The 21508-nt window shown below is 47.5% G+C and overlaps 8 protein-coding genes across 8 annotated transcripts; 5 read left to right on the top strand and 3 right to left on the bottom strand.

Annotated features, from left to right (window-relative positions):
- Window positions 1-1607: 1607 nt before the first annotated feature.
- On the bottom strand, window positions 1608-3965 carry EV420DRAFT_1644928 (cytochrome P450; the record flags this gene model as incomplete). Its single annotated transcript, XM_060477709.1, has 15 exons — window positions 1608-1785; window positions 1835-1846; window positions 1908-1932; window positions 1988-1998; window positions 2051-2152; window positions 2205-2371; window positions 2430-2616; window positions 2669-2735; window positions 2784-3016; window positions 3070-3142; window positions 3197-3290; window positions 3341-3438; window positions 3492-3627; window positions 3678-3778; window positions 3833-3965. 15 exons carry the CDS (start codon window positions 3963-3965, stop codon window positions 1608-1610), a joined length of 1617 nt encoding a protein of 538 aa, XP_060328800.1.
- A 2589-nt stretch (window positions 3966-6554) lies between these two features.
- On the top strand, window positions 6555-7645 carry EV420DRAFT_1694723 (uncharacterized protein; the record flags this gene model as incomplete). The annotated part of the gene is made up of 3 exons (XM_060479394.1): window positions 6555-6769; window positions 6802-6970; window positions 7020-7645. The coding sequence occupies 3 exons, from the start codon at window positions 6555-6557 to the stop codon at window positions 7251-7253; spliced, it is 618 nt and encodes a 205-aa protein (XP_060328799.1). The 3' UTR covers window positions 7254-7645.
- A 1016-nt stretch (window positions 7646-8661) lies between these two features.
- On the top strand, window positions 8662-9276 carry EV420DRAFT_1240321 (uncharacterized protein; the record flags this gene model as incomplete). Its single annotated transcript, XM_060466622.1, has 3 exons — window positions 8662-8954; window positions 9006-9075; window positions 9127-9276. Coding segments are annotated over 3 exons (513 nt in total), but the record flags the coding sequence as incomplete, so codon positions are not given.
- Window positions 9277-10982: 1706 nt separating this feature from the next.
- EV420DRAFT_1694719 (uncharacterized protein) lies at window positions 10983-11435 on the top strand (the record flags this gene model as incomplete). The annotated part of the gene is made up of 3 exons (XM_060479393.1): window positions 10983-11001; window positions 11060-11170; window positions 11228-11435. The coding sequence occupies 3 exons, from the start codon at window positions 10983-10985 to the stop codon at window positions 11323-11325; spliced, it is 228 nt and encodes a 75-aa protein (XP_060328797.1). The 3' UTR covers window positions 11326-11435.
- A 159-nt stretch (window positions 11436-11594) lies between these two features.
- EV420DRAFT_1555114 (FAD/NAD-P-binding domain-containing protein) lies at window positions 11595-14282 on the bottom strand. The gene is made up of 15 exons (XM_060473635.1): window positions 14094-14282; window positions 13962-14036; window positions 13843-13906; window positions 13744-13782; window positions 13266-13690; window positions 13130-13214; window positions 12991-13080; window positions 12878-12937; window positions 12762-12828; window positions 12589-12711; window positions 12491-12540; window positions 12302-12428; window positions 12198-12250; window positions 11787-12149; window positions 11595-11727 (listed from the first exon to the last, which is right to left on the bottom strand). Exons 2-15 carry the CDS (start codon window positions 14009-14011, stop codon window positions 11665-11667), a joined length of 1659 nt encoding a protein of 552 aa, XP_060328796.1. The 5' UTR covers window positions 14012-14036; window positions 14094-14282; the 3' UTR covers window positions 11595-11664.
- A 1210-nt stretch (window positions 14283-15492) lies between these two features.
- On the top strand, window positions 15493-16356 carry EV420DRAFT_1644923 (cytochrome P450; the record flags this gene model as incomplete). The annotated part of the gene is made up of 6 exons (XM_060477708.1): window positions 15493-15589; window positions 15643-15760; window positions 15814-15974; window positions 16030-16054; window positions 16118-16129; window positions 16179-16356. 6 exons carry the CDS (start codon window positions 15493-15495, stop codon window positions 16354-16356), a joined length of 591 nt encoding a protein of 196 aa, XP_060328795.1.
- A 1402-nt stretch (window positions 16357-17758) lies between these two features.
- Window positions 17759-18712, top strand: EV420DRAFT_1621459 (uncharacterized protein; the record flags this gene model as incomplete). Its single annotated transcript, XM_060475697.1, has 4 exons — window positions 17759-17915; window positions 17968-18115; window positions 18178-18425; window positions 18477-18712. 4 exons carry the CDS (start codon window positions 17759-17761, stop codon window positions 18710-18712), a joined length of 789 nt encoding a protein of 262 aa, XP_060328794.1.
- Window positions 18713-19451: 739 nt separating this feature from the next.
- Window positions 19452-21166, bottom strand: EV420DRAFT_1621462 (uncharacterized protein; the record flags this gene model as incomplete). The annotated part of the gene is made up of 6 exons (XM_060475698.1): window positions 19452-19621; window positions 19682-20068; window positions 20120-20306; window positions 20371-20517; window positions 20570-20708; window positions 20763-21166. The coding sequence occupies 6 exons, from the start codon at window positions 21164-21166 to the stop codon at window positions 19452-19454; spliced, it is 1434 nt and encodes a 477-aa protein (XP_060328793.1).
- Between the last annotated feature and the right edge of the window lie 342 nt (window positions 21167-21508).

The raw sequence follows: 21508 nt of genomic DNA, 5'->3' as shown, positions 1-21508 counted from the left end.
TATGCGATCACGCTGCATCGAACGAAGGGCTTGTCAAGCTTTAGTCAGCGGCGCCCGACGCAGCCCTCCATGTCAGCTGAAAACGTCATCAGCACGTAAGTACTCGACGCGTACTGAAGAACCAGATCATTAGCTCCGAGGTTCGAAAAGAGAGAGGATGGAAACGAAAATGGCCAGCCGCTACCGGCAAGCCCCGGGCTACCCGTACCGGACACAGTGAGCCATGGGTGGTGCGCTACAGCGGTTTGGTACCATTTAGCGATGTACAGGGCCTGGCTCAAGCCCGAAAGCCAGGCCAAGCCAAGCCCTACAAAGCCGGGCCCTGGTACTGGGCTTATAGAGGGCTCGGGCTTGGGCTTTGGATTCAGAAAGCCTGAGCCCAAGACTTAGACCCGGGCTTTGTGACGTGGTGGGGGGTACATCTCTGGTTCATTTTTCTTGACTTTCTCTCATTATATCTAGCTCAATTTGTAACGCCTTGTGGCCTTCCTGTATATGGGCATTGATTGCACGCGACTATCTCTCCATCGTGGCATCATTGGCAGTTTCGAGCGAACGGGTCTTTTCCGCAGGCGGCATCACTATCAATAAGCTTCATAGCCGACTACGTGGTGACATTGTTGAAGCATTGCAGCTCCTCAAATATGCGCTACGAAGTGATGACCAATACTTCCACGAACAATGCTCAATGATAACCGAGGAGGCTCTCGAAGAAGCCATTGCTCTTGAGGAGGAGGTAATGGAAGAGGCGGATGTAGCGAAGGAGTGGGTGTTAGACATCGACTGCTTTCTTGAAGACAAAGCTGCAGCCGATAGCACATTTGAGGACTAAATTTGTTATCGCACGATGCAGTCACACAGGTCAATATATTTAACTTCCTACCACGTACTAAAAGCCCTGACCTGAGCCCGAGCCAAGCCTGAGCCCGGTAGGGCTTGGGCTCAGGGCTCGGGCTTGTGATTTTGAAAGCCAGGCCCGCCTTAAGCCAAGCCCAAGCCCTAAAAGCCAGGCCAGGCCGGGCCCTGTACATCACTACTACCATTTTGTTGAGCAAGCAACAATCAAGAAATATGCTGGATAGTGGGATAGTATGAAAACTGGCATCTGTAGGTGTTGGTTGGTGTTGGTGTTGTAGGTACGAAGCTAAACCTATGCCTTAGAGATCGACGCTCGTCTCTCCAATTCTTCGATGACAATTTGCATCGCTGATGGCAAAGATAGCTGGACTCATAAAAAAGTAGCCTGGGTCTTCATTCAAGCTTCAGAAGCGTAGCAAGGTAGAAGCGAAAATGGGAAGTTCGATGAGCGCTCGGAGTAGCCAGTGGCGAAAACGATTCTGCTTAGCAAATTGCTAACTCGCATTATTCGCTGCGGTGTAGGAAGTAATCCCGACTGTCGCTGGATAATTAATATGAAGACAAGGCGGAACAGAAGAAGAATCCGTTACATTCTATGTCATTGATCTCAGTGTCAAAACTCCGCCTGCTTGAGAAGTAGAAATGTTCCATTTATCCAGTCAAGGGTACAACTTTCAGCCTGTGATAATTCTCGTAAACATACATGAACCATAGTTAGAGTCAGCATCGTAGCAGCCTCAGTGGCAGAGCTACTTGTTGAGAGGAGTAACATGCAGTGGAATCTGTGGTCCTTCCTTCGCTTTACCCGGAACGATGGGGATCAAAATGAGGCCCGCTGGACCATGCAGTAACTCCGGTGCTCCCTTCGGAATGCTGAATTCAAAGTTGTTCAGAAGTTCCGTGACCACAGATTGCAACTCCATAACGCTGTGAAATAGTGAGCGTCGAAATTTTCGACAAGCATGCGCATACTCACGCGAATCGCCACCTATGGATACGAAATAATAAATTGAAGCTGTTCCATTATAGCTAAGGCTTCGATTACTCACCCAAGGCAACCACGGATACCGGCACCTGTAGTTGCGAGGTACTCAGCAAATGATCTCAAAAAAGAATATATCTTTCTTACTGAAAGTCAGTCTGTCAAGGGGTGGAATCAGCGGGCTAGTATATCAGAGAGACAAAATCATACAGATTTGCATAGACCCCAAGAGATTCTTGCTTTATTCCGCGGTCCTCAAGGAATCGACGAGGATTCCACTCTCCGGCATCATCACCCCAGACCGATGGGAGGCTAGTATAAGACGATCAAAAATCAGCTTTCGATAGAAAAAGAATGCACTGACTGATTGTAGGTATACACCGAGGCTAAAATGGTTTGACCCTTAGAAACAGGAATTTCCGCGCATGCTGCCCCATCCGAAGTAATGATAGGTTCGGCCAGAGGTAGAACATCATCCTGGGCCGGCTCACGAAGGAGGCCATACGCAAGAGGATGACGGCGAAGGACTTCCTATAATGATCCAATCGTTATCAGTTAAAGTTAAAGATATCCTGGAATGACATCGCACTTTAATAACAGCGTTGAGCCAAGGCATTGAATCATAATCACTCGACATGAGCGCTCCTGGAGCGTTCGCTTTAGCTATGGCGATCTCTTCGCGTACTTTCGCTTGATCCTCCGGATGACGACTAAGCTCATAGAGAAGCCAGGCCATCGTATTCGCAGTGGTGTCATGGCCAGCTAAAACAAATGTCCTACGAAATTCAGTCGACTACGCGAAGTAGACAAGGGTTGGAAGAATCGTACGCCAGCTGGGAGTCGATTTCTATGTCGGTCATCTTCTTCTTCTTATCATCGGCAAGATAAGACATTGCTAGTCCAACATAAGTAAAGTCTGATGAAAATGATACGCCTTACGTACCGAGAACATTTACAACGTCCTTCTCAGCTGGATTCGCATCATGAGCGACCTCGTTCAGCTGTTTCTCAAAGATAGGCCTGGATACTTTCGTCGCAGTGTCTCTAAAGCGCTTCACTCGCACAGTGTCTCTGCTCGGCAGTCTCTCGAGCAGTAAAAGTACCCATTCCGGGAGTATGCGCCACAGAGCGGGAAACAGAAGCTCCCATGTTGTCGGCCACATCTGCGCTTCGCCGCTATGAAAAATGTGTCAGCAAGACATACCCCAAATAGAGCGGGTGGCATTTACAAGATATTATTAAGCGCTGCCATTAGTTCAGTTTGTGCACCGTCAAGGGAATTGAACTTGTATCTGAAAGACGCTGGGCAATCGGCTGTGAGTCTTTGACGATTATGAGTGCAAAATGAAATCATACTAATGCCTATGATATCCAATGCAGCCTTGCTCGTCCACTGAAGCACATTGACCTCTTTGCCGTCCCCAATGTGCTCGTTGATCATCTCTGTAAGCTAGAGTGTCCGATGAGTCAGTGTCGTGGAAGCCCGTGTATCTTCCGCACCTTCATGGCTGATGCTTGGAAGACGGTCAAAAAGAGTCGTAGTTGGGATGCTGCAAAAGCAGGACCAAGGATCTTCCGTTGGCGTTGGTGGATGTTACCTAGAGCGTCGATCAAACAACGAACATTGGCAGTACGGAGCGCATTGGCATACCCCCAACAGTGACTACGCCTTGCCCCAGGAATGCTTCGTTGAAACGATAGGCGTCTCTTGTCTTAGGGAATCTGTACCCAGACGAATGGAAGATGTACTGCAATGCCTTAGGGTCGGCAACGGACAAAATATCTTGCTGTGCTGACTGTTAGAGCTTCCAATGAAATATAGACGATAGGCGCTGACCCCGAAACACCCGCCAGTGCGGTATATGGCGCCGTATTGTTGGTACCATTCCATTTCCAAGTCGCCCACATGCTGACGACTACGCAGAAGCGCTTCATGACCTGATAACGAGCTGTCAGAATAAAGCCCAGATGTTGGAGTCGAGACAAACAAACCTAATAGCCATGAAGGACGAGGCGGTCCACGAATCTTTCGAATCGCAGATCTGCGTTTCCGGAGGCGCAGAGCAACGACGGTGAGCAAGTATGCAATCACAGGAAGAACGAGGTAATATAGGGTAGGCTGCATGTCGCAAGGCTTCAGCAGAAAGCTGCTGAGAGGATACCATTGCAAGTGAACTTAAATATATAAACCCGTTTGAGTCCATCGTGTAAACTCCTCAGGATCTGTGAAGGAGCTGATCATGTAAGAACCTCTGAAGACGGCCCCGTCGAGTAGCAGTACCAGTGTACTCAAAGGAGCTGCAGATTGATTCGCCTAGTGCATTGTACCAAACGAGCCTGCCCACCTGACGATAATCGATGGAAGAACTTGATCGAATGTAAGAACCTCTGTGAAACGGCCCCGTTGAATAACGAAACCTACGTTAAGGCATTTGACTGAGCGGGGGACGGTGCATATCTCATTCAACGTGTGAAGGCCATTTCTCCAAGGAGGAAAGAAGACTCGGGGGGACTCCACTCCCCCGGTTTTTTATGGTCTCCTGTAATCTCCAATGGCCAGTGTAGGAGTTATCGCACGGAAGACCATGTCAGGTGAACCACTCGATTACGCTGCGTCAACAAGGTACTTATCCGACGGCGTCAGCTAAAAAATGTCATCAGCCTTTCTCCGTAGCAGTGCCATCCCACCCTCGCGGGAAATCAGGAGAAGTGACTTGTTCATTGGCTCCGAGGATCAAAAAAGTGAACCTGTCGAGAGATAGGGTACTCTTTCAATGACGTAGATGCCCGTATTTCGCGCGATTAGAAACGGCATTTAGTTCAACCTTGTTCGGCATTTGAAAGCGGGGCGGTAGGAAGAATATGTAGTCGATGTCTCCGTGATATCAGTGGAGACTTGAAGGCCGGCAGTTTATGAATATGTGTATGATCTTTGTTCACCGGTGCTGTAACAGATAGGGCAAATGACGACTTATGGAGAGATGAGGCCGATCAAAATTATGAAGCGATGGTCGATGTCATTCAATATATTGTTCGGCTAATCGTCAGCAGACGAAATTCCCGAGTATCATAGTATCCCTGGATCAAGATCAGCATCGTGTAATTTACAGAAAAGCCCACTCACATCAGTTCCCACACTGCCGACGCTGACGAGTTCTGCTTCCGCACTCATCCTTGTGTTCAGCGGTCAAGTTCATCAAGTGCTCGGCAGGAACAAAGAATCCTTTGCCACAGGGACTTGCTTCATTGCAGCCGGTCTATCACTCTTGATAGGCGGTGATAATGACGAACCGACACTCCCAGCAAGACCATCGTCATCGATGTAAAATGCCGCTAACCGCACATATATACGTTGCTTTGTATCCCCGAAAGTAGCTTTGCCCAAATACAGACGAATGAAATGGGTTTTCTGTATAGCCTCCTACGACGTCAACACGAAAGTTGACTGCCATTGGCAGGCCGGGTTCAACCAACATCCGAAAACTTCTGCATAACTGGGCCCAAATGACTACCGAAATTTCACGTAAATCAGGAAGATACGTACACTTCATCCGCACAAGAACCTGTTCTTTGGTCAGCAACTGCTTGGAGCAAAGGGCCACATCATTCTGAGCTGAGATTGCGTTGCCCGTCTTCTATACTGCCTTCATATTTCGGAATAATACGGGTGGACTTGCGACCTTCGCACGAATAGTTTGTGAGATCGGTGACTTGAACATACAAGGAGTAAGCGATATTTACCTCTTCGAAAAAATTTCCTTGCACGCCACAAACAAGTGATCCCAAAGAAAAGTGGTCACGAAACAAGCAGAATGGATGAACTACGCTGCTGCAACCTTTGCTCGGCGTCTCTACGTGCAATCCGTGTACCTCACGGTATCGCCGACGAAGTTCATTTCCGTGATCTGTAATGGCCCGTGCTAGGGTGGAGTAGGGACCCCCCAGACCTCCTAACTCAGCAGCATATTTCGATGCATAGCACCGCACTTCGCAAGCTCCGACCAGGTCGTAAACAAAGCAGCCTAATGGGATTGCTGTATTGCGACGGCACTATGGCTCCGTTACAACCGAGGGGGTCCTAGGTAACTCTACTGCGGGAATTGGCGCCGGGAGACAGAGCTAACGACCAAGCTCCGAGCATCGACGGGATCTGTTCGTAAACCAGTACATCAGTCGGAGGATGATCAGTTGTGAAGGATGTATACCAGCGCTTGATTCCGGATATAACATTCCAAGCATCCCTTGCTTCCTCTGGTCTTCGGAACTTCGGATACTTATCACACAGCGGAACAGCAAACTCGGGAAGTCAAAGTGCAGCGAAACTGATTACTTTGCTATAGCGAAGTGCTCTGTCCGAAGCCGAACATCAATAACGTCCATTCTACCGTTGCGTAAGACCATTAGGTTTCGTTTGGTTATGTTGAGCCGTCGCCTACAATCCTCCTCGGGCGGGCTGTACAGACAGCGAGGGTGCTGGGGGTATGGTTCCGCCTTTAGTGCATTCAACTAGCCCAATGAAGTAACGTTCTCTTACACGAGGTACATCGTTTGAGCAGCATAGCCCGCAAATAAGTCGGGTGCCCAGTGCTGAACGACGGCCTTAGCTTTTGCTCATGTGAATGGTTTTTAAGCTGTGCCCACCAGATCCGAGGATTCTCCCGGCGCTTATAAAAATGATACACCAGGGTATCCCTCCTCTGAAACCATACGTCCAATGGATTCCGTGTTGACACTCGTAAATCCATCACCAACTACACACCTCGAGTTCGACCGCAATAGTGTCGTTAACGCGACCCTACTGAAGAACTCACAGCCTGCATACTGCATTCAGACGAAGCAGAGGACAACGTCTGCACGGACGGATATCATAGATATCAGGACCCAAGAGGTCATCGCGTCCATCGAGTTAAAGGAGATTTCCCGGACGTGGTGAGGATAGCTAGCGTGAATGGCGGAAACAGCGTCAAGATTGGTAAATGGATGAAGGAGGAGCACTTACCGGATAAAACGTGCGGCACTTTTAAAGATGATTACAGCTTTGGTTTTGATCTGCGAGACAGACGGGTCAGAGTCATCGAAACAGCATACGGGCGGTACCTGTGGAAGCTCCACGTCGTCCATCGCTTGGCGGTGAGTCCACTCACCAATTCCGTATACGCTGATACCCATCTCTACCTAGCTGTATGCAGAGAATAACCTCGAAACACCCGTGGCTTTTCTTCAACCCGCAACGAGAACCAGTCCTCTAGTTCTCGTAGTCGAGTCGGAGGCGATGGGGTTTATCGACCAGATAATTGCGTCGTTCATTATCCGAGAAAAGGAGCTGCGCGCAGAGGAGAAAAAGTCGGAAGTCGCTGCTGGAATGCTAATTGTAGAGGCCAATCCATTGAGCACTGGAGGGCCGATAGTCTGAGAGACATGTTAGAGGGAAAATGAGTGACTGCTCTGGATTACCAGGTACCCTCCCGTACCAACCTCTCCACCGTCGACGTTCCCTATCTCAACGCGATGCCAAATGTCACCCCGGAACACGATGCATAAACGCATCGCTCGTTTCGATACGCAAATATCCTTTGAAAATGTCACTGTGAGCCCGACTCGGAAAATTGAGAAAATCCGGTCTTGAAAAGAGTGATGGTAGGCTTTACAGAAGAAACGCTCTGAATACAACAATGCGAGAGAAACAAAGGTATTCACGATACATCCATGTCGAAGGCTGTTTCAAGCGCAGAAGGAGCGCCACAGGCTACCGCTGTCGAGACCAGACTTGAACCGGCCCGGGACGGTAGGACCTCGTGTTTGATCACGTGCTTCTACCGGGCCAAACCCTAGCGATGTTCGGCAAAATCTGCCCGAACCTGGAACGAACCGGACCAGCGGACCTCAGCCAGACTAAAACTCAGTATTATGGGCTGAATCGATGGAGACCTTGCAGACGCTGAAATTTGGTAAGAAAAATACAAGGCTTGAATTGTGAGGTTTACTGTATTGAACATTAGTCCGAGCTAAGCCGAAAGTTTAGCATGAGCTGAATTTATATAAGGCGTAGCAAAAGTCGAATCGGCTCGCAATAATTCTCATCATCATCATCATCCCATAATAGGCATAGATTTTGCCGAGCCGAACTTGGCCGAGCTGCGGAAATGCTTGCGCCAAAAATAGACGCAGGGAGTTCGCAACTCGCTGCGCGCAAGGCTCCGACCAAGTCATGACAAAAGCAGCATGATTAGATTGTTGTATGGCGCTAACGCTATGGCTCCGTTGAGATTGAACAAAGAGTGATGTGGCTGCTGCAGCAACTGCGCTAACAGAACAAGCTCCGAACATTGACGGTATCTGTTTTACTACTACATCAGTCGAAGAATGGCCGGTTATAAAGGATCATGCATACCAGCGCTCGACTATGACTACTATGACTACAACATGTCAGGCATTTTTTCTGTCAAAAAACTCCTTCTAGTCTTCAACTTGAAAACTTCAAATATCGCAGCAAAGTCGGAATTGAGCAGAATAGACCACATTTACTACCTAGCGAAGCTGGCTGTTCAAAGTAATACGAGGGGCGTTAGAGGCTTGCCCAACACTATTCACGTCTGGCATAGGACCATTGGGTTTCCTTAGATTTGAGCCGCCGTCTACGGTCCTCCCCTGACCGTGCAGCGTTTGAACAGTACAGTCCAGAATCAAGTCGAGTGCTGAATGATGGCCTCAATCCCCTCTCATGTGAATGGTTTTGAAGCTGTGCTCACCAGATCCGAGGATACCCCTGGCACTTATAAAAATGATAGAATGAACATCTCTCCTCTGAAACCACAGATCCGATGGATTCACTCTTGACTCTCGTATATCCATCACCACCGACATACTTCGAGTTCGACCGTAATGGTGTCCTCAATGCGACCCTACTGAAGAACTCACAACCCACATATACCATTCAGACAAAGCAGACGGCAACCGCACGAACAGAGGTTGTGGATGTTACGACACAAAAAGTCATCGTGGTCATTGAAGAAAACGGGATTTTCCCGGACACGGTGAGAATATCTAGCGTGAACGGGGGAAAGGCCATCAAGATCAGTAAATGGATGAAGGAGGAGCGATTACTGGATAAAACGTGAAGTATTGCCTGAATACAACCACAATTTGGTGCTAATCTGCGATACAGACGGGTCAGAGTCATCGAAACAGCATACAGACGATACCTATGGAAGGTCCACGTCGTCCATCGCTTGGCGGTGAGACAATTCACCGATTCCATGTACAGGCTAATATCCATCTCTACACAGTTGTATGCAGAGAGTAACCTCGAAACTCCCGTTGCTTATATTAAACCCGCAACGAGAACTAGTCCTCTAGTTATCGTAGTTGAATCGGAGGCGATGGGTTTGATTGACCAAATAATTGCGTCGCTCATTATCAGAGAAAAAGAACTCCGCGCATGGGTGAAAAAATCGAACGACTCTGCTGGAATTATGATACTGGATGCTAATCCGACGCATCCATTAGCATTGTTTTGAGTGTAATCAATTATTAGTTGACAATACCTTGTAATCATAGTCGCGTCTCATCAATTAAAAGCCGGTAGTCATAGTGAAGATTTGGGACAGGAAATGAGAGGATGGTTAGCCTATGGTCTTCACTGTGTACGACGGTGATAAAGACAGACTTTGACTCGTCCGCCCACTCAGCCAACTTGGGATCGGCCTGAGATCGGCCAGCACTTCTATTCTTCTCTTTGATGTAGCCATAGCGATTGTTCCTTTCCTAGATATCAGCTCGCGCGAGACACGGGAAGAGCAGATGCATAGGATGAGAACAACAGCCCAGAGCCGGGGCAGATGACACTGATTGTACTTGTCTCTTTCAAGGCGAGCGAAACTAAAGGATGGAAAAGCCAGAATGTTGAGTGATCAGTCGATAATTATAGATAGCAAGTAGAGGCGGGCCAAAGAGCACTACACTGAGAATGGCGGGAAGCGCGTGGTTGCAAGTGGAAGTGGAAGTGCAGCGCATCAGACCGTGGGAACCTCAGACCTGTGACCATACGCGACCACGTGTCAACATACCATCCTTCTTTCCATAGCACTCCCCGCTTTCCATCACACATAATTATTCAGTATTGACAGCCGAAAATATCAGATATATTTTCTTGTACCTTTTACACAAACTGCTCTCTTCAATCCGGATTCCTCAGGTGGTTAGCGGAAGCCTGTGCTGAGTGTGCATCCAAGTGAGTCATGTATACTACATTCTTAGTGGATAATTACTGGTGTAGTGTTTCAACGATTTTATGTGTCACTCAGATTTCTTCGCTCTGGGTCCTTGGAAAACCTTTTGCCGTGTCCGAGGTGGAGCCTCCGGCGTTCCTCACGTATGCTGTTCCAGCTGTTCTCTTCGTTTCGCATATATCGGGCAAGTACTGACAGCTTTTATTCTGCATCCGGTCAATTGTTATCATGTTTCGCTTTGAGGCGGCTATCATATCACTATACACTGCTTCTGACCTGATCGACATCTATCAATATGCAGTTCGTTATGCAATTATGGCTAACAGTGGATCCTTGTCTGTGTCTTTATTGACCTTTCCCAGCGCAAATTGCACGTTGACCCTGCGTGTGAGTGACAGTTTACTTTCCTGTTAAATCGCTGTTATGTTTCGCGTAGAAATAACAGCTCTGGTTGAATAATCTCGCAGGCTCCAGCGTCTCCCCTGTTTGGAACAACCTAACCGGTCATATTTTACGCCGGATAGCTGTCATTGTGGGGGTGCCGTCCACTTTGCGGGCAACTACGACGAAATTCAACTCACTTGAAACTTGGTCCTACTACTACATCGCCGTCAAGTTGCCTTTTTCTAAGAAGTCCTGATGAATGCTGGTCGCCTCAGTGTTTCAGACACTTTGCTGTCTACCATTAAACCTCTCCCGACTCCTGGTCGTACTCTCGTACATTCCTGGTGATCTGTTGCTGTGCCTCTAACTTATGATTTGGAACGCTCTACTCGTCTTGGTTACTTGTAACACTGTTAAATCCGAGCTGCGGTGTATTTGAGAGGTATAAATTGAAGAGATGGCAAAGCACCTGGTCAACACTGCAATCTACATTCACCCTCTCGTCCATTGCAACCACTAGACGAACAAACATGCCCGAGCCTAGAAGACGTGAGTTCATCGTTGAGAAATCCTCGTCATCTAGTCCAGCTAAACATCACTCCTCCAGATTACCGCACAGAATTGAACAATCTTTGCGTCCAGGCTGGATGGGAAGTACGCTTTGAAGACTCTTTTACTGGTCCCCAGAACAAAGGAACATGGAGCTCGATCGCCTACGGTAAGTAGATCTTTATCGCCTATCGCCAATCCTAGCTAATGCACGAATTTTATCAAGTCAATGGTGTCTCTTATGGTCAGGGGAGCGCGAAAGACGTCCGCGCCGCCAGGGAAGAGGCATCTTACCATACGCTCGTTTATTTTGGCCGTGCTTGATTTGCACCGACCCCACGCTGTGAGATACACCGACTCAATGGGCATTCATAACACGGACTTTAGATTACTTGCACTTCTATCTTATTTATCATCCGTGTATCTCACTTGATTCTCTGCTTGGTTACGTGCCAGCAGTAATTAGATACATGATCCTAGTCTTACACGACCTATAATAGATCATTGTATAAGCATGACATATAGATTCAGAGAAGCCTGCTGCTGCCTACTTATACCTTGGACCGTCGAAATTCGTCTTACCACGTAATCGACCAGAAAATCGAGTTATATAAGAGAATTGACATTCATATTCGGATTCAAAACAGATACAGATAGAACTATTCACCAGGAAATCCGCGCCAGCTTCTGCGCCATACGTTGAACTACACCTACTCTCGCTAGAAGCTGTATCAGATACGTCAGTCAACTCAACTCCTCGATCAAACCACATAACATATACTTACCCATTTGGATTGTGCTAAACCCCCAAACCGCGTCGCCACCGATAGCAGAAGAATACCTGTCGAAACTGGGACCAGCCACATACGCCGTGGACGATGGTACCAGCTTCCCAACGCAGTCACCTTATAATGACTCCAGTCGACCTTTCGCAACCACCACCAGAACAGAAAGCCAGAACCCGGAAATATACTTGTTACCTTCCCATCACTACCCTTCCTATACCATGAGACGCAATCGACAAAGACAGATTTAGCCAGCCGTGCGTGAATCTTTTCATTATACGCATCTGTCGCTTCGTCGGTGACATTGATAGAGGAGACGTGTCCCTCGAGAATGGGTTTAAGGAGTTGTAAGATATAGTTGATCTGCGGGAACTTGATTAAAGAACGCTCAACAAAACGTCTGAGCCTCACCTGCACTTCTTCTGTAAATATAACTGATAAATGGCCGGTAGCAGTGTTGGGACCTACAAAGATGTCAGCCAAGTTCCGATAGAACTATATAAATGGACCGCGACCTGCTATCATGAAAAGGTTCGGAAAGCCGGGAACTGTAGTTCCAACGTACGCCTTGGGTCCGCCGGCAGATTCGTAGTATTCTTTGACCGTCTGAGAAAGTCCTCGGACATGCAGAGGGTAATCATCCTAGTCAGTGAGGCAATGGAATCAGAATTACTATAGAAATTGACATGGTGAGAAACACGTACAGCCACGAAGCCCGTCGAAAAAATGAGGACGTCAAAGGGCAACTTTTCTCCTGTCAACGCTTGTTAGAGCGCTCCGTGAGGACCATGATGAAGCCTACCTTTCTTCGTTACAATGCCACCTTCGAAGACTGATTCAATGCCGTCCCAGTTCAGGGATAAATTCGGACGATGTAAAGCAGCAAGGTAATCCGTGTCAAAGATCAAGCGTTTACACCCGAGTTCTCGAGATCGTTCAGCGTTAGTTGCCCTGCCATAGAAGGGAGGGACTTACTATATGAAGGTATCAGCTGGTCGCGGTATTCCTTTGGCGCTTTTTGTCGAATATATTCTATACGTGCCTGCAGAAGAGTAAAATTCGAGAATGGATAGAAACAGCGTAGTACTAACCTTCTTTATGGCACTATGAAGGAATCGAGTCCCAAAAACAACCCAATACAGCATATCTCCCTTTAACACACGGTCAAGGATTGAACCGAATGCGCAGTAGAAGAATAACTAACCCGCAGAAACAGAAGAAAACGGACCATCCGCATATAAAGAGGAAGGTATTTGAACATAAACCTTCTGAGTCGGCTATACTCTGAGCGAATCTATAATGGAATGATAAGGTCGTAGAACCGCCTAGGAAAACAGACGAACAGGAGGATTCAACCAATTTGGCGTTCTGCAGAAATTTGTAACATCGACCGTGGGGTCAGATGAGATGATGGGAACAAATTGCGTTCTCGTAATTCTAAGTAGGACGCCTCGTCGAATTTGGATGCAAGAGACTCACGCGGACGCTCCATTTCCGATAACAGCCACCCGTTTATTGCGAAGATCGATGTTGTAGTTCCAGCGCGCGGAGTGGAACTGCTCGCCCTTGAATGTATCAAGTCCGGAAATTTTTGGGTACCGTGGAACATCCAAGACTCCCAAAGCAGATATCAAGATTTTCGCTGACGAAGTCGATCGAGCACCTGTCACCGCGTCTTCAGTGACGATGTGGTAAGCTTCCTCTTGGTTGTCCCATTCTGCCGAGACGACGAGCGTATTGAAGACGAGATGCGGGTAGAGATTGTATTTGTGCGATAAATCCTGCCAGTAACTCTGAATTTCCGGTTGGTATCCGTGGGTGTAATGCCAGTCGGGATACAGATCGGTGGACAGGGAGTACAAGTGCATGCCAACATCAGAAGAGCAGCCGGGGTAAATATTACTCTGAAAGAGCGTAATTAGTTTATTTGGGCCGAGAATAAAACACGAGTCTGTACCCTCCACGTTCCACCAACATCAGAAGCCTTTTCGTAGACCTGAAGCCCGATGTGAATAAATTATGAGACAGAATAGAAACTGTCCAGAAGGTGTCATACGGTTAAATTATTGAATCCAGGAAATCTTTTCTGCAATGCGATAACAAAAGACAGTCCTCCGATACTGAGGCAAACGGGAGTAAGCCATTTTCACGACGAAAATGTAAATGAACTTCTACCCAGCACCAATGACAACAATCCTAGGGCTGCCGCTGTTATTGGTGGCCATTGGAAAAGTAGAAGGGAAGTGGATGCTGACGTCCGCAAGAGACGTTTGCGTTATGGCTCGGTTATAAAGAGGTTGCCTTCACCTGACTGATAATCGGGTCGCAACATAGCCGAATATTCCCAGATTCCTTCAACGGCACACGGGCGTAATTTCTGACAACGTAAGGACCCCGGAGATATCAGCTAAGAGCTTCTGAGAGTATTGATAGGCTGAGGAGGCGGCAGGAAAGACACGGTGACTGAAGATACGAGGTGTATAGTCTGGTCTAAGGTACACGGTGAGGACTACTACTGGTGGAGTCCGTACCGTGGGAATATGGCGGAGATAGCCGGACGTCGGGGAGATAACTTGTAGACACCCTAGTCCAACAAGTATTCCAAAAACTTGCCTACAGGCGTCAATTATGTGGATAAAGGCCATTCAAAATATAATCTTCGTAGTAGTAAACATAAGAGAAGAAAGGGATCACTGCGATGTTGCCGAGAACGGCAAGACTGCCGTTGCGGGTATTGCCGCTACTTTTTATTTTCTGATTCTGTTTTCGAACCTCGTCACTTCTATTGATGCCTTCAATGGCCCGAGGAACAAATGCTTATGACGGGGCCACGGCGGGGTGCTGCCACGGCACATCTGACTAATGCTTGGTGACATGTAAAAGTGAGTATTTCGTTTGATGTAACGTGATCGTATATGGCATGTTCCCTAGTGCTGAGAAGTGCTGAGATTCGTACAATGACCATTCGAGGTTCTTCACATGGACCCCGATGCAATGTCGCGATGAGTTGAGGGATTGGACTACACCAAGCCTTCTTTCACTGAAGACGTGGCCTTCACACGTTGGGATGAGATATTCATGCAGTTAAAGTCTCGGCTTAGGGCTTCGTGAAGAATCTTCTTGTGGGGAGAGAGGAAACCTCGACACAGCTACAATTACTGAGCGGACTGCTTTCCCTAGTCTCTTGCTTTCAATCGATTTCTTCACAGAACTCCACACTCAAACGGATTCACTTAAAAAGCTCACCTTCAACGGTTGTCCTGCTCGAGTCCGGGACCGTGCAGCCTACTTTGTGTCACTTCATTATTCCTGTCGTTCCAGGTCCTCTCGTCGCTGTTCTGCTGCGCTTCTGGAAGCCCAGGCATGTGATTCGGAGGGTTCGTAGACCGCCACGTCCTTCAAACTTCTGCTAGGTTTGCTCACTTTGACTCTGGCGCCTAAGCTTTATCCTGAATGCCACTTATCAGGTCATTCAATCTGTCCTTACCTGGTCGTCAACACGCAGGAGGGGGAGTGGTATCAAGAACACGGTGCCATATACCGCATTGACGATTGTTTCGGGGTTAGCTGCTCTTGTCTATCATTCTCTAGTAGCTCTGTCGGCTCGCAGTTGGCGTAGGCTATACTTCGACATGTTTACTTCTCTTGGCTGATTAAGTTTGATAGGACATTCATTATAGCCGGTCATGAAACTATTGCAAGCACGATGGTCGGGCTTCTCTATGAGCTCAGTCGTCACCCTGAGGATCAAGCGAGAGTGTGTGAAGAGATTGCCACAGCCAAAGCAGGGGCGTTCACGTCGGGTGATTGTGATTCAATGCTCTGGCGCTGGCCCTTGGCCTCTATCGTGAACCAGCAGAGGATGATCACCTCCCTCTAGCCGAACCTATCATTACCTCGGATGGTAAAGCGTTTGCACAGGTTCCTATTTCTAAGGGACAAATCATATTCGCCTCCATGTATATCTACAATCGGTCCCTGGATTCTTATTCTATTTAAGAATAGGTTTTGACCGAGATTATACTAGTCTTGCATCAATCTGGGACGATTATGCCGCCGAATGGAATCCTCGTCGGTTCCTTGAAGATCGCGGAATCAAGCAGGAATCTCTTGGGGTTTATGCGAATCTGTATGATCTTTTCTGTCATGGTAGTCCGCTAATTCTACCCTTTGATAGGATGACTTTAAGTAAGGACGATATATCCTTGTTTGAGATCCTTCATCGATTGCCTTGCAATTACAGATGCTGGTATTCGTGGGTGCATTAGGTGAGTACTCGAGGCCTTTGAAATGATGGGTCAACTTTAACGTATGGCTGTTTGTATCAATAGGTGGCGATTTGCGTGAGTATGGATGAATTTTTCAAACTCTTTGACCCTCACCATTTCGTAGCGTTATGGAGTTGCAACCGGTAATCACGGAACTTCTCAGTAACTTTGAGTTCAGCATTCCGAAGGGCGCACCGGACTTACAGCATGATCCAGCGGGCGTCCTTTTACTCCCCATCGTTCCAGGTAAAGCCCAGGAAGGGCCACAGATTCCACTGCTTGTTACTCCTCCCAAAAAGTAAGTCTACCATCCAAAGCTGCTGCGATGCTAGCTCTAGCGATGGCTGTAATGTATGTTTACAAGAATTCTTGCGCTATGAATGTTGGTATACCTGACTCAATTTGAATGAAGCACTTCTACTTCTAAACCAGCTTGTCGGTCCTCCTGCGCCAGTTCTCGGCCTGACTTTTGATCACATCGAAACGGTCCCCTTCGAACAAAGGGCTACACTCTCATCATGACTGGAGGGCCATTCTCGACCTTCATGTCCCAAACCAGAGAATTGGATCCGAATTGGTTTCGATCGCGCTGATGAAGTGTGACTATGTGCATGCCTGTTGGTAAATCTTCTATTGCGCCTTAATAATATCCAGACCCAGATAAGCTCTTTCTATCCAGATAAGCATCGACAACGGTGTACGCAAACTTGCAGCCTCGCGTTTTCGGGCGCAATACTGTTAATTGAACTTAGTGTTGCTAGGGACTTGATCGACTTCTAAACTCAGACTGAAGCACCATTTGAGTACCATCCATTTAACCGGTGGCGGTGTATCGTTAAGGTATGATAAATGCGTATTCCTGTATAAGCGAACCTCATCCTCTGGACCCTGCTCTTCAGGCTGTGCTTGTCACCACCTGTGATATATCATCCCTCCAGGGCACTCCGAAATTATATCCCGACATTGATTGTTCATTTGAGTGCTAACCTATCAAGAAGTGTAAATGTATATGAACTTGCTGAATACTAGCTAGAAAAAAGAAGCCTTCAAATGTACCATCTTTTCTTGGCTTCTATCGATGAACATCGGCTCTCAACAATGGCTTCATCTATTGGCAAGAAGGTCTAACCGTCTCTCTACTCGATTTACCTGTTCTTCCAACTCGAAACGAAGGGTGAAACGCGACAGATATGTAGAAATTTGATATTGATGTGCTGAATGGCCTACGTTACGACGGTCGTGGAGAGGAACAAAGTTTCATCCCCGCATCATTGGCCTGCCCTATACTGGCACGATACCGCCATATGTCAGCCTAAGCCTTTTTGGGAACTCTCTGACAGTCCTCATGTTGCGACCCGACGCCTCCAACCTGTTGCCGACGGACTCTGGATGGATCCAACGGTGCGCTGAATCCCAGGTTTTTTACGGTTTAGAGGTTTATTGAGACTTCAGAAATACCTGAGACTTCAAATGACCGAGTCTCTGCTAGAAAAATGTCCTGTGGAATGACTGACAACTATAGTCATGCTAATCCTTGTCCTTGCCTCACATTTTTAGCTTCGACTCCAAGCTGCTAAAAATAACTACGCTCTCCGATCTATCGCGATCCCTGTACTGATGTTTACCAAAATTAATATAAAAAGGACGCCCATGAAGCGATTTCCACAGCTCTTTCATACTTTCATACGTTCTGCTTCCACAAAAATGCCTACCATAAACTACGCAGAAGCGTATGGCTATGACTCCATGACTGCAGCTGTGGTCTTCGCCATCGCCTTCGCCCCACTTTGCGGATTTTTCGCTTTCCAATTCATCAGAATTCCCACTTATGTATACGGCATACTGGGCTTGTTCTGCATACGTTAGTGGCTCTTTCATGTCTTCGTGAGATGTCAGCTGAATATTTTGAACAGTTCGCGTCGCCGCATTCGCCATACGCGCTATCATGATAAATTCTATCGGGGCGGCAGAAAATCTCGACCTATTTATTGCAGACCAAGTGCTGTTTGGGATTGGATTTTTTGGTCTATTGTATGCTGCTTATACTCTTGTCCTTGACCGGTGAGTAAAGTGTTCGTAACGCTAAACAAAGAACAGCATGGACTCGCATTATCGATTTCTAGAGGACTCCTCAGCAAGGCTCCTCCTCCCGAAGACAGAATATCCATGATTGCAAGTAACCGCAGATTGTTTAGGCTTCTCCTATTGGTTGCCGTGGGGCTAGGAATATACGGGATAACCTCCAGCTTCAATGACCCGTCAAGTTCCATCGCCTCGACCTTGCGGAAAGTCAGCGTCATCATTTTCCTGGTCCTTACCGTCATTCAAGCATACCTTACTTTTGTGCTGATAAGGAGAGAGCTGCAAGATAGTAAGCCTGTTTCTCGCCTCCCAGGAGCTTTATAGACTGAGATTGTCTCAGGGTATCGACCACTGCAGTACACTAGCTTCGGAGAAAGACACGGCGCATTTATTCTTTGCGCTATATCTTTGCTCCTTCTGGTGCGCGAGGCTTTCATGATCGCCACTATCAATGATTCGAAGAAGGAAGCTGATGAACACTTCTGGTATCCGCTGGTCGCGATACCAGAGATATTAGCTGTTTTACTTTATTGCGCACCGGGTCTAGTTCCCCCCCGATCTCAATTACCCAAATGACCACGGCCGATATGGACTTTAAGTACCGTAGAAACTACTATAAAATGCGCCCCTTATGAAGTTATAGCCAGAAAGCAATAAATTATAAAACGACCACTCCGTAAGATACTGCAACTTGTACAAACCGTTGAAGATGGCATCGTATGTGATCGCCTTGGCAATAATTGATCGTCATCAGGATCCGCACGAGCCCCGTTTCCTGATCGGCCAGTTAAATTATCCGATGCTTACCTTGAATTGTTTTGTAATGGCTGGACAAACGACTATGAGCACCGAATCTTAAACCTGTCAATGGTGTTCATTAGTCGTGTCGCATTCCACGACGCAAGATAGTCTATTCCTACATTACTCTGTGCGCTGCACTATCCATAATTCAGTCCATCATAGGGGTGCGTGCTGCTGAGCAAAAAATCTCTTTTTGGTGATAGCAGGCAACTTCATAAAAGGTCAATGTGCTTGTATGCGAGCGATCGCCGGTACCAGGATTGCTTAACTCTTGATTTACAGAGACCCTCATGCTGCTGACTCTCTGCGACACGCGCCCTTTCGATTGGAACAATGTGCAAGCAATGACCATTGCGCGAAATCCGTTGCTCCATATTTATATCTACTCATTAGTAGGGCGGACGTTCTCGTGGTGTCGCGTGAAATTTTTTCGCGTTCTTTAGCTAGGTACATATAGATTTTAAATAGTCTAATTCGCCCCAAGTAATAATGCACTCTGAGGTTCCCTATAACTCTAGGAATCAAAAATTGCTCCCAAAGCAAGCATGCCTCTACTGCGAAGTCCATACACAATCTTTTGCGTGAACTTATTATTCGATATAACACAGACGACTTCAGGATCGTATTCGTCCACTACGTGATTGACGAGCTTGACCATATTGGGCTTTCCGTGTTTGCGGGTATCTGAAAAGATGGCGAAATTGATGAGCATCTACGCAGCATGATCCAAAGATAAAGACTAACCCCAGATCAAGGCATCCAGACTTTTTTCCAGAATCTGATCTACCATATGATTTCCAAAGGTCGCTCGCGTGTTAGGTGCCGTCCATATTAATCGATGATTTGCTTTTCCGGCAAAAATGTGCGAGGCGATGGGCCCAATGCCGCTACCAGTACCAACAAAGAGTATCCTCTGGAAAAGCGGCGCGATAGTTAGAACACCAGTCGTTGGGATGCCCCGGACCCATATCTTTTTAGGCGGGTTGGTGATCATCTCGGTGGTCCAGTCACCTGCTTTGGATACCAGCAGAGAGAAACCTTTCATGCCGGGTTCAGGCATGGTGGCGAATGCGTGCCATTCAAACAGAGGGTCGGTAGAAATACGCACAAAAGAGCCGGGTATTGGTGTCGCTGTGAAATTCGTTAGCGATCACACATGCGTATCGAGTAACCATACTTCACCATATTCGAAGTACATGCGAACAGCGTGATTCGAGAGAACTTCGCATCGTACATCGACCTTGCGGAGCCTCACCCACGGAAGAATAAGAGACACGCTCAATATTATCATTAGCCAAAATGCCGGAGTATGAATGAGGGCAACACCCAATAATCGAGAGCCTTTGTAATCATTGGTAAGTAAGACCACCTAGTATTGCCTTCTGATCAGATAGAAGTTCTAGGTGTAGGTAGGCACTTGCCTGCGCCCACACTAGAGCAGTTGCTGTCCATCCCATAAATCGATGTACGCGCTCAAATACGTCGTGATGCCTGATTCGAAATAGTGGATAGGCTAAGGCAACGAGTATAATGAGGAAAGTCAAAATGACATATGTTATCGCAACCGTCGCTGCTGAAGCCTGATGAAAACGCATTCAATTCCCAAACAACACTTCAGACTTTAAGTCTTACCCCAGAGCCGTCGACCAGCTCCTTTGTGGCCCGGGCCGTGAAAAGGACCAGCCATACAACACCGGAGATGGCCGTGCCAGAATGAACACCTCCATGGTGGTACGCCCTCGCAGCCCAACTCCGGATGAAATAAGGCCATCTAATATAAGCGTGAGCACTGGATAGAAGGCGCAAAAAAACACCGAACTCTCACGATTGCGGTACCGAACTTAGGACGTAGAAGACCGCGTTAATGACATAGTCTTGCCTCATAACAATAGCGATGAAGAGATTCGCCACTGCCACTTCAGCCACCTTTCGAGAGGAATACCCGCGAACCGCGTAGGATATGAAGATGGCCATATTAATGGTGAAAGCCACCGAGAACAGACGACGGTAGACCGTAAAAATCTGGAGTCGTAAGTTACGAACGGGACGCGACTGGGTCTTTTGAGGAACGTCCTGATCTTCGTAGCCATCCCAAGGGTTGCCCAGCTTCTCGTCGATCTCCTTGGGTCCCGTAGTGTCGGAGTGGATGACCGTGGCCTTCTCCGTCACTGACGAATTGGAGGGAAGGGAAGTGCGACTAGATGAGGCGGTAGGCGCGTCACTGCTCATGATGGCTTGGGGAGGTGGGAGGGGAAGGAGCAAAGGGAAGCCTCCCTACGGTAGTTATATCATATGAATAGACCTCATGTAGCATGAAAAGCGAAGCGTCCAGACCATGCCGAGTACGAATAACAATGAAGAATGCACGCAGAGAAAATCAAGACGGCCCGGGAGGATGAGGTTGCGTTCTGACAACCGCATGATCCATAAACTCTAGGACGGGGCACTTTCTGATTTGCGGATCTGTTACAACACCACATATGTTGATTGCACCTGGAAAATGCAGTAAAATTTTCCCTGCCTCGACGGAGAAATGAGGCACACGTCCGAGCCTACCTGCAACACGACACA

Source organism: Desarmillaria tabescens, assembly GCF_030435595.1.
Source record: "Desarmillaria tabescens strain CCBAS 213 chromosome Unknown EV420scaffold_26, whole genome shotgun sequence".
Lineage (NCBI taxonomy): Eukaryota > Fungi > Basidiomycota > Agaricomycetes > Agaricales > Physalacriaceae > Desarmillaria > Desarmillaria tabescens.
This window is presented reverse-complemented; position numbering and strand designations above follow the sequence as displayed.

Excerpts from the sequence above, each read along its gene's own strand:
- EV420DRAFT_1555114 (XM_060473635.1), bottom strand. The coding sequence starts at position 14,011 with ATGGCCACCAATAACAGCGGCAGCCCTAGGATTGTTGTCATTGGTGCT. Across the intron at positions 13,691-13,743 it reads ATGTTGGTGGAACGTGGAGG|AGTAATATTTACCCCGGCTG; the intron begins GTACAGACTCGT and ends ACGCTCTTTCAG. Across the intron at positions 11,728-11,786 it reads GTTTAGCACAATCCAAATGG|CTTCTAGCGAGAGTAGGTGT; the intron begins GTAAGTATATGT and ends TATCTGATACAG.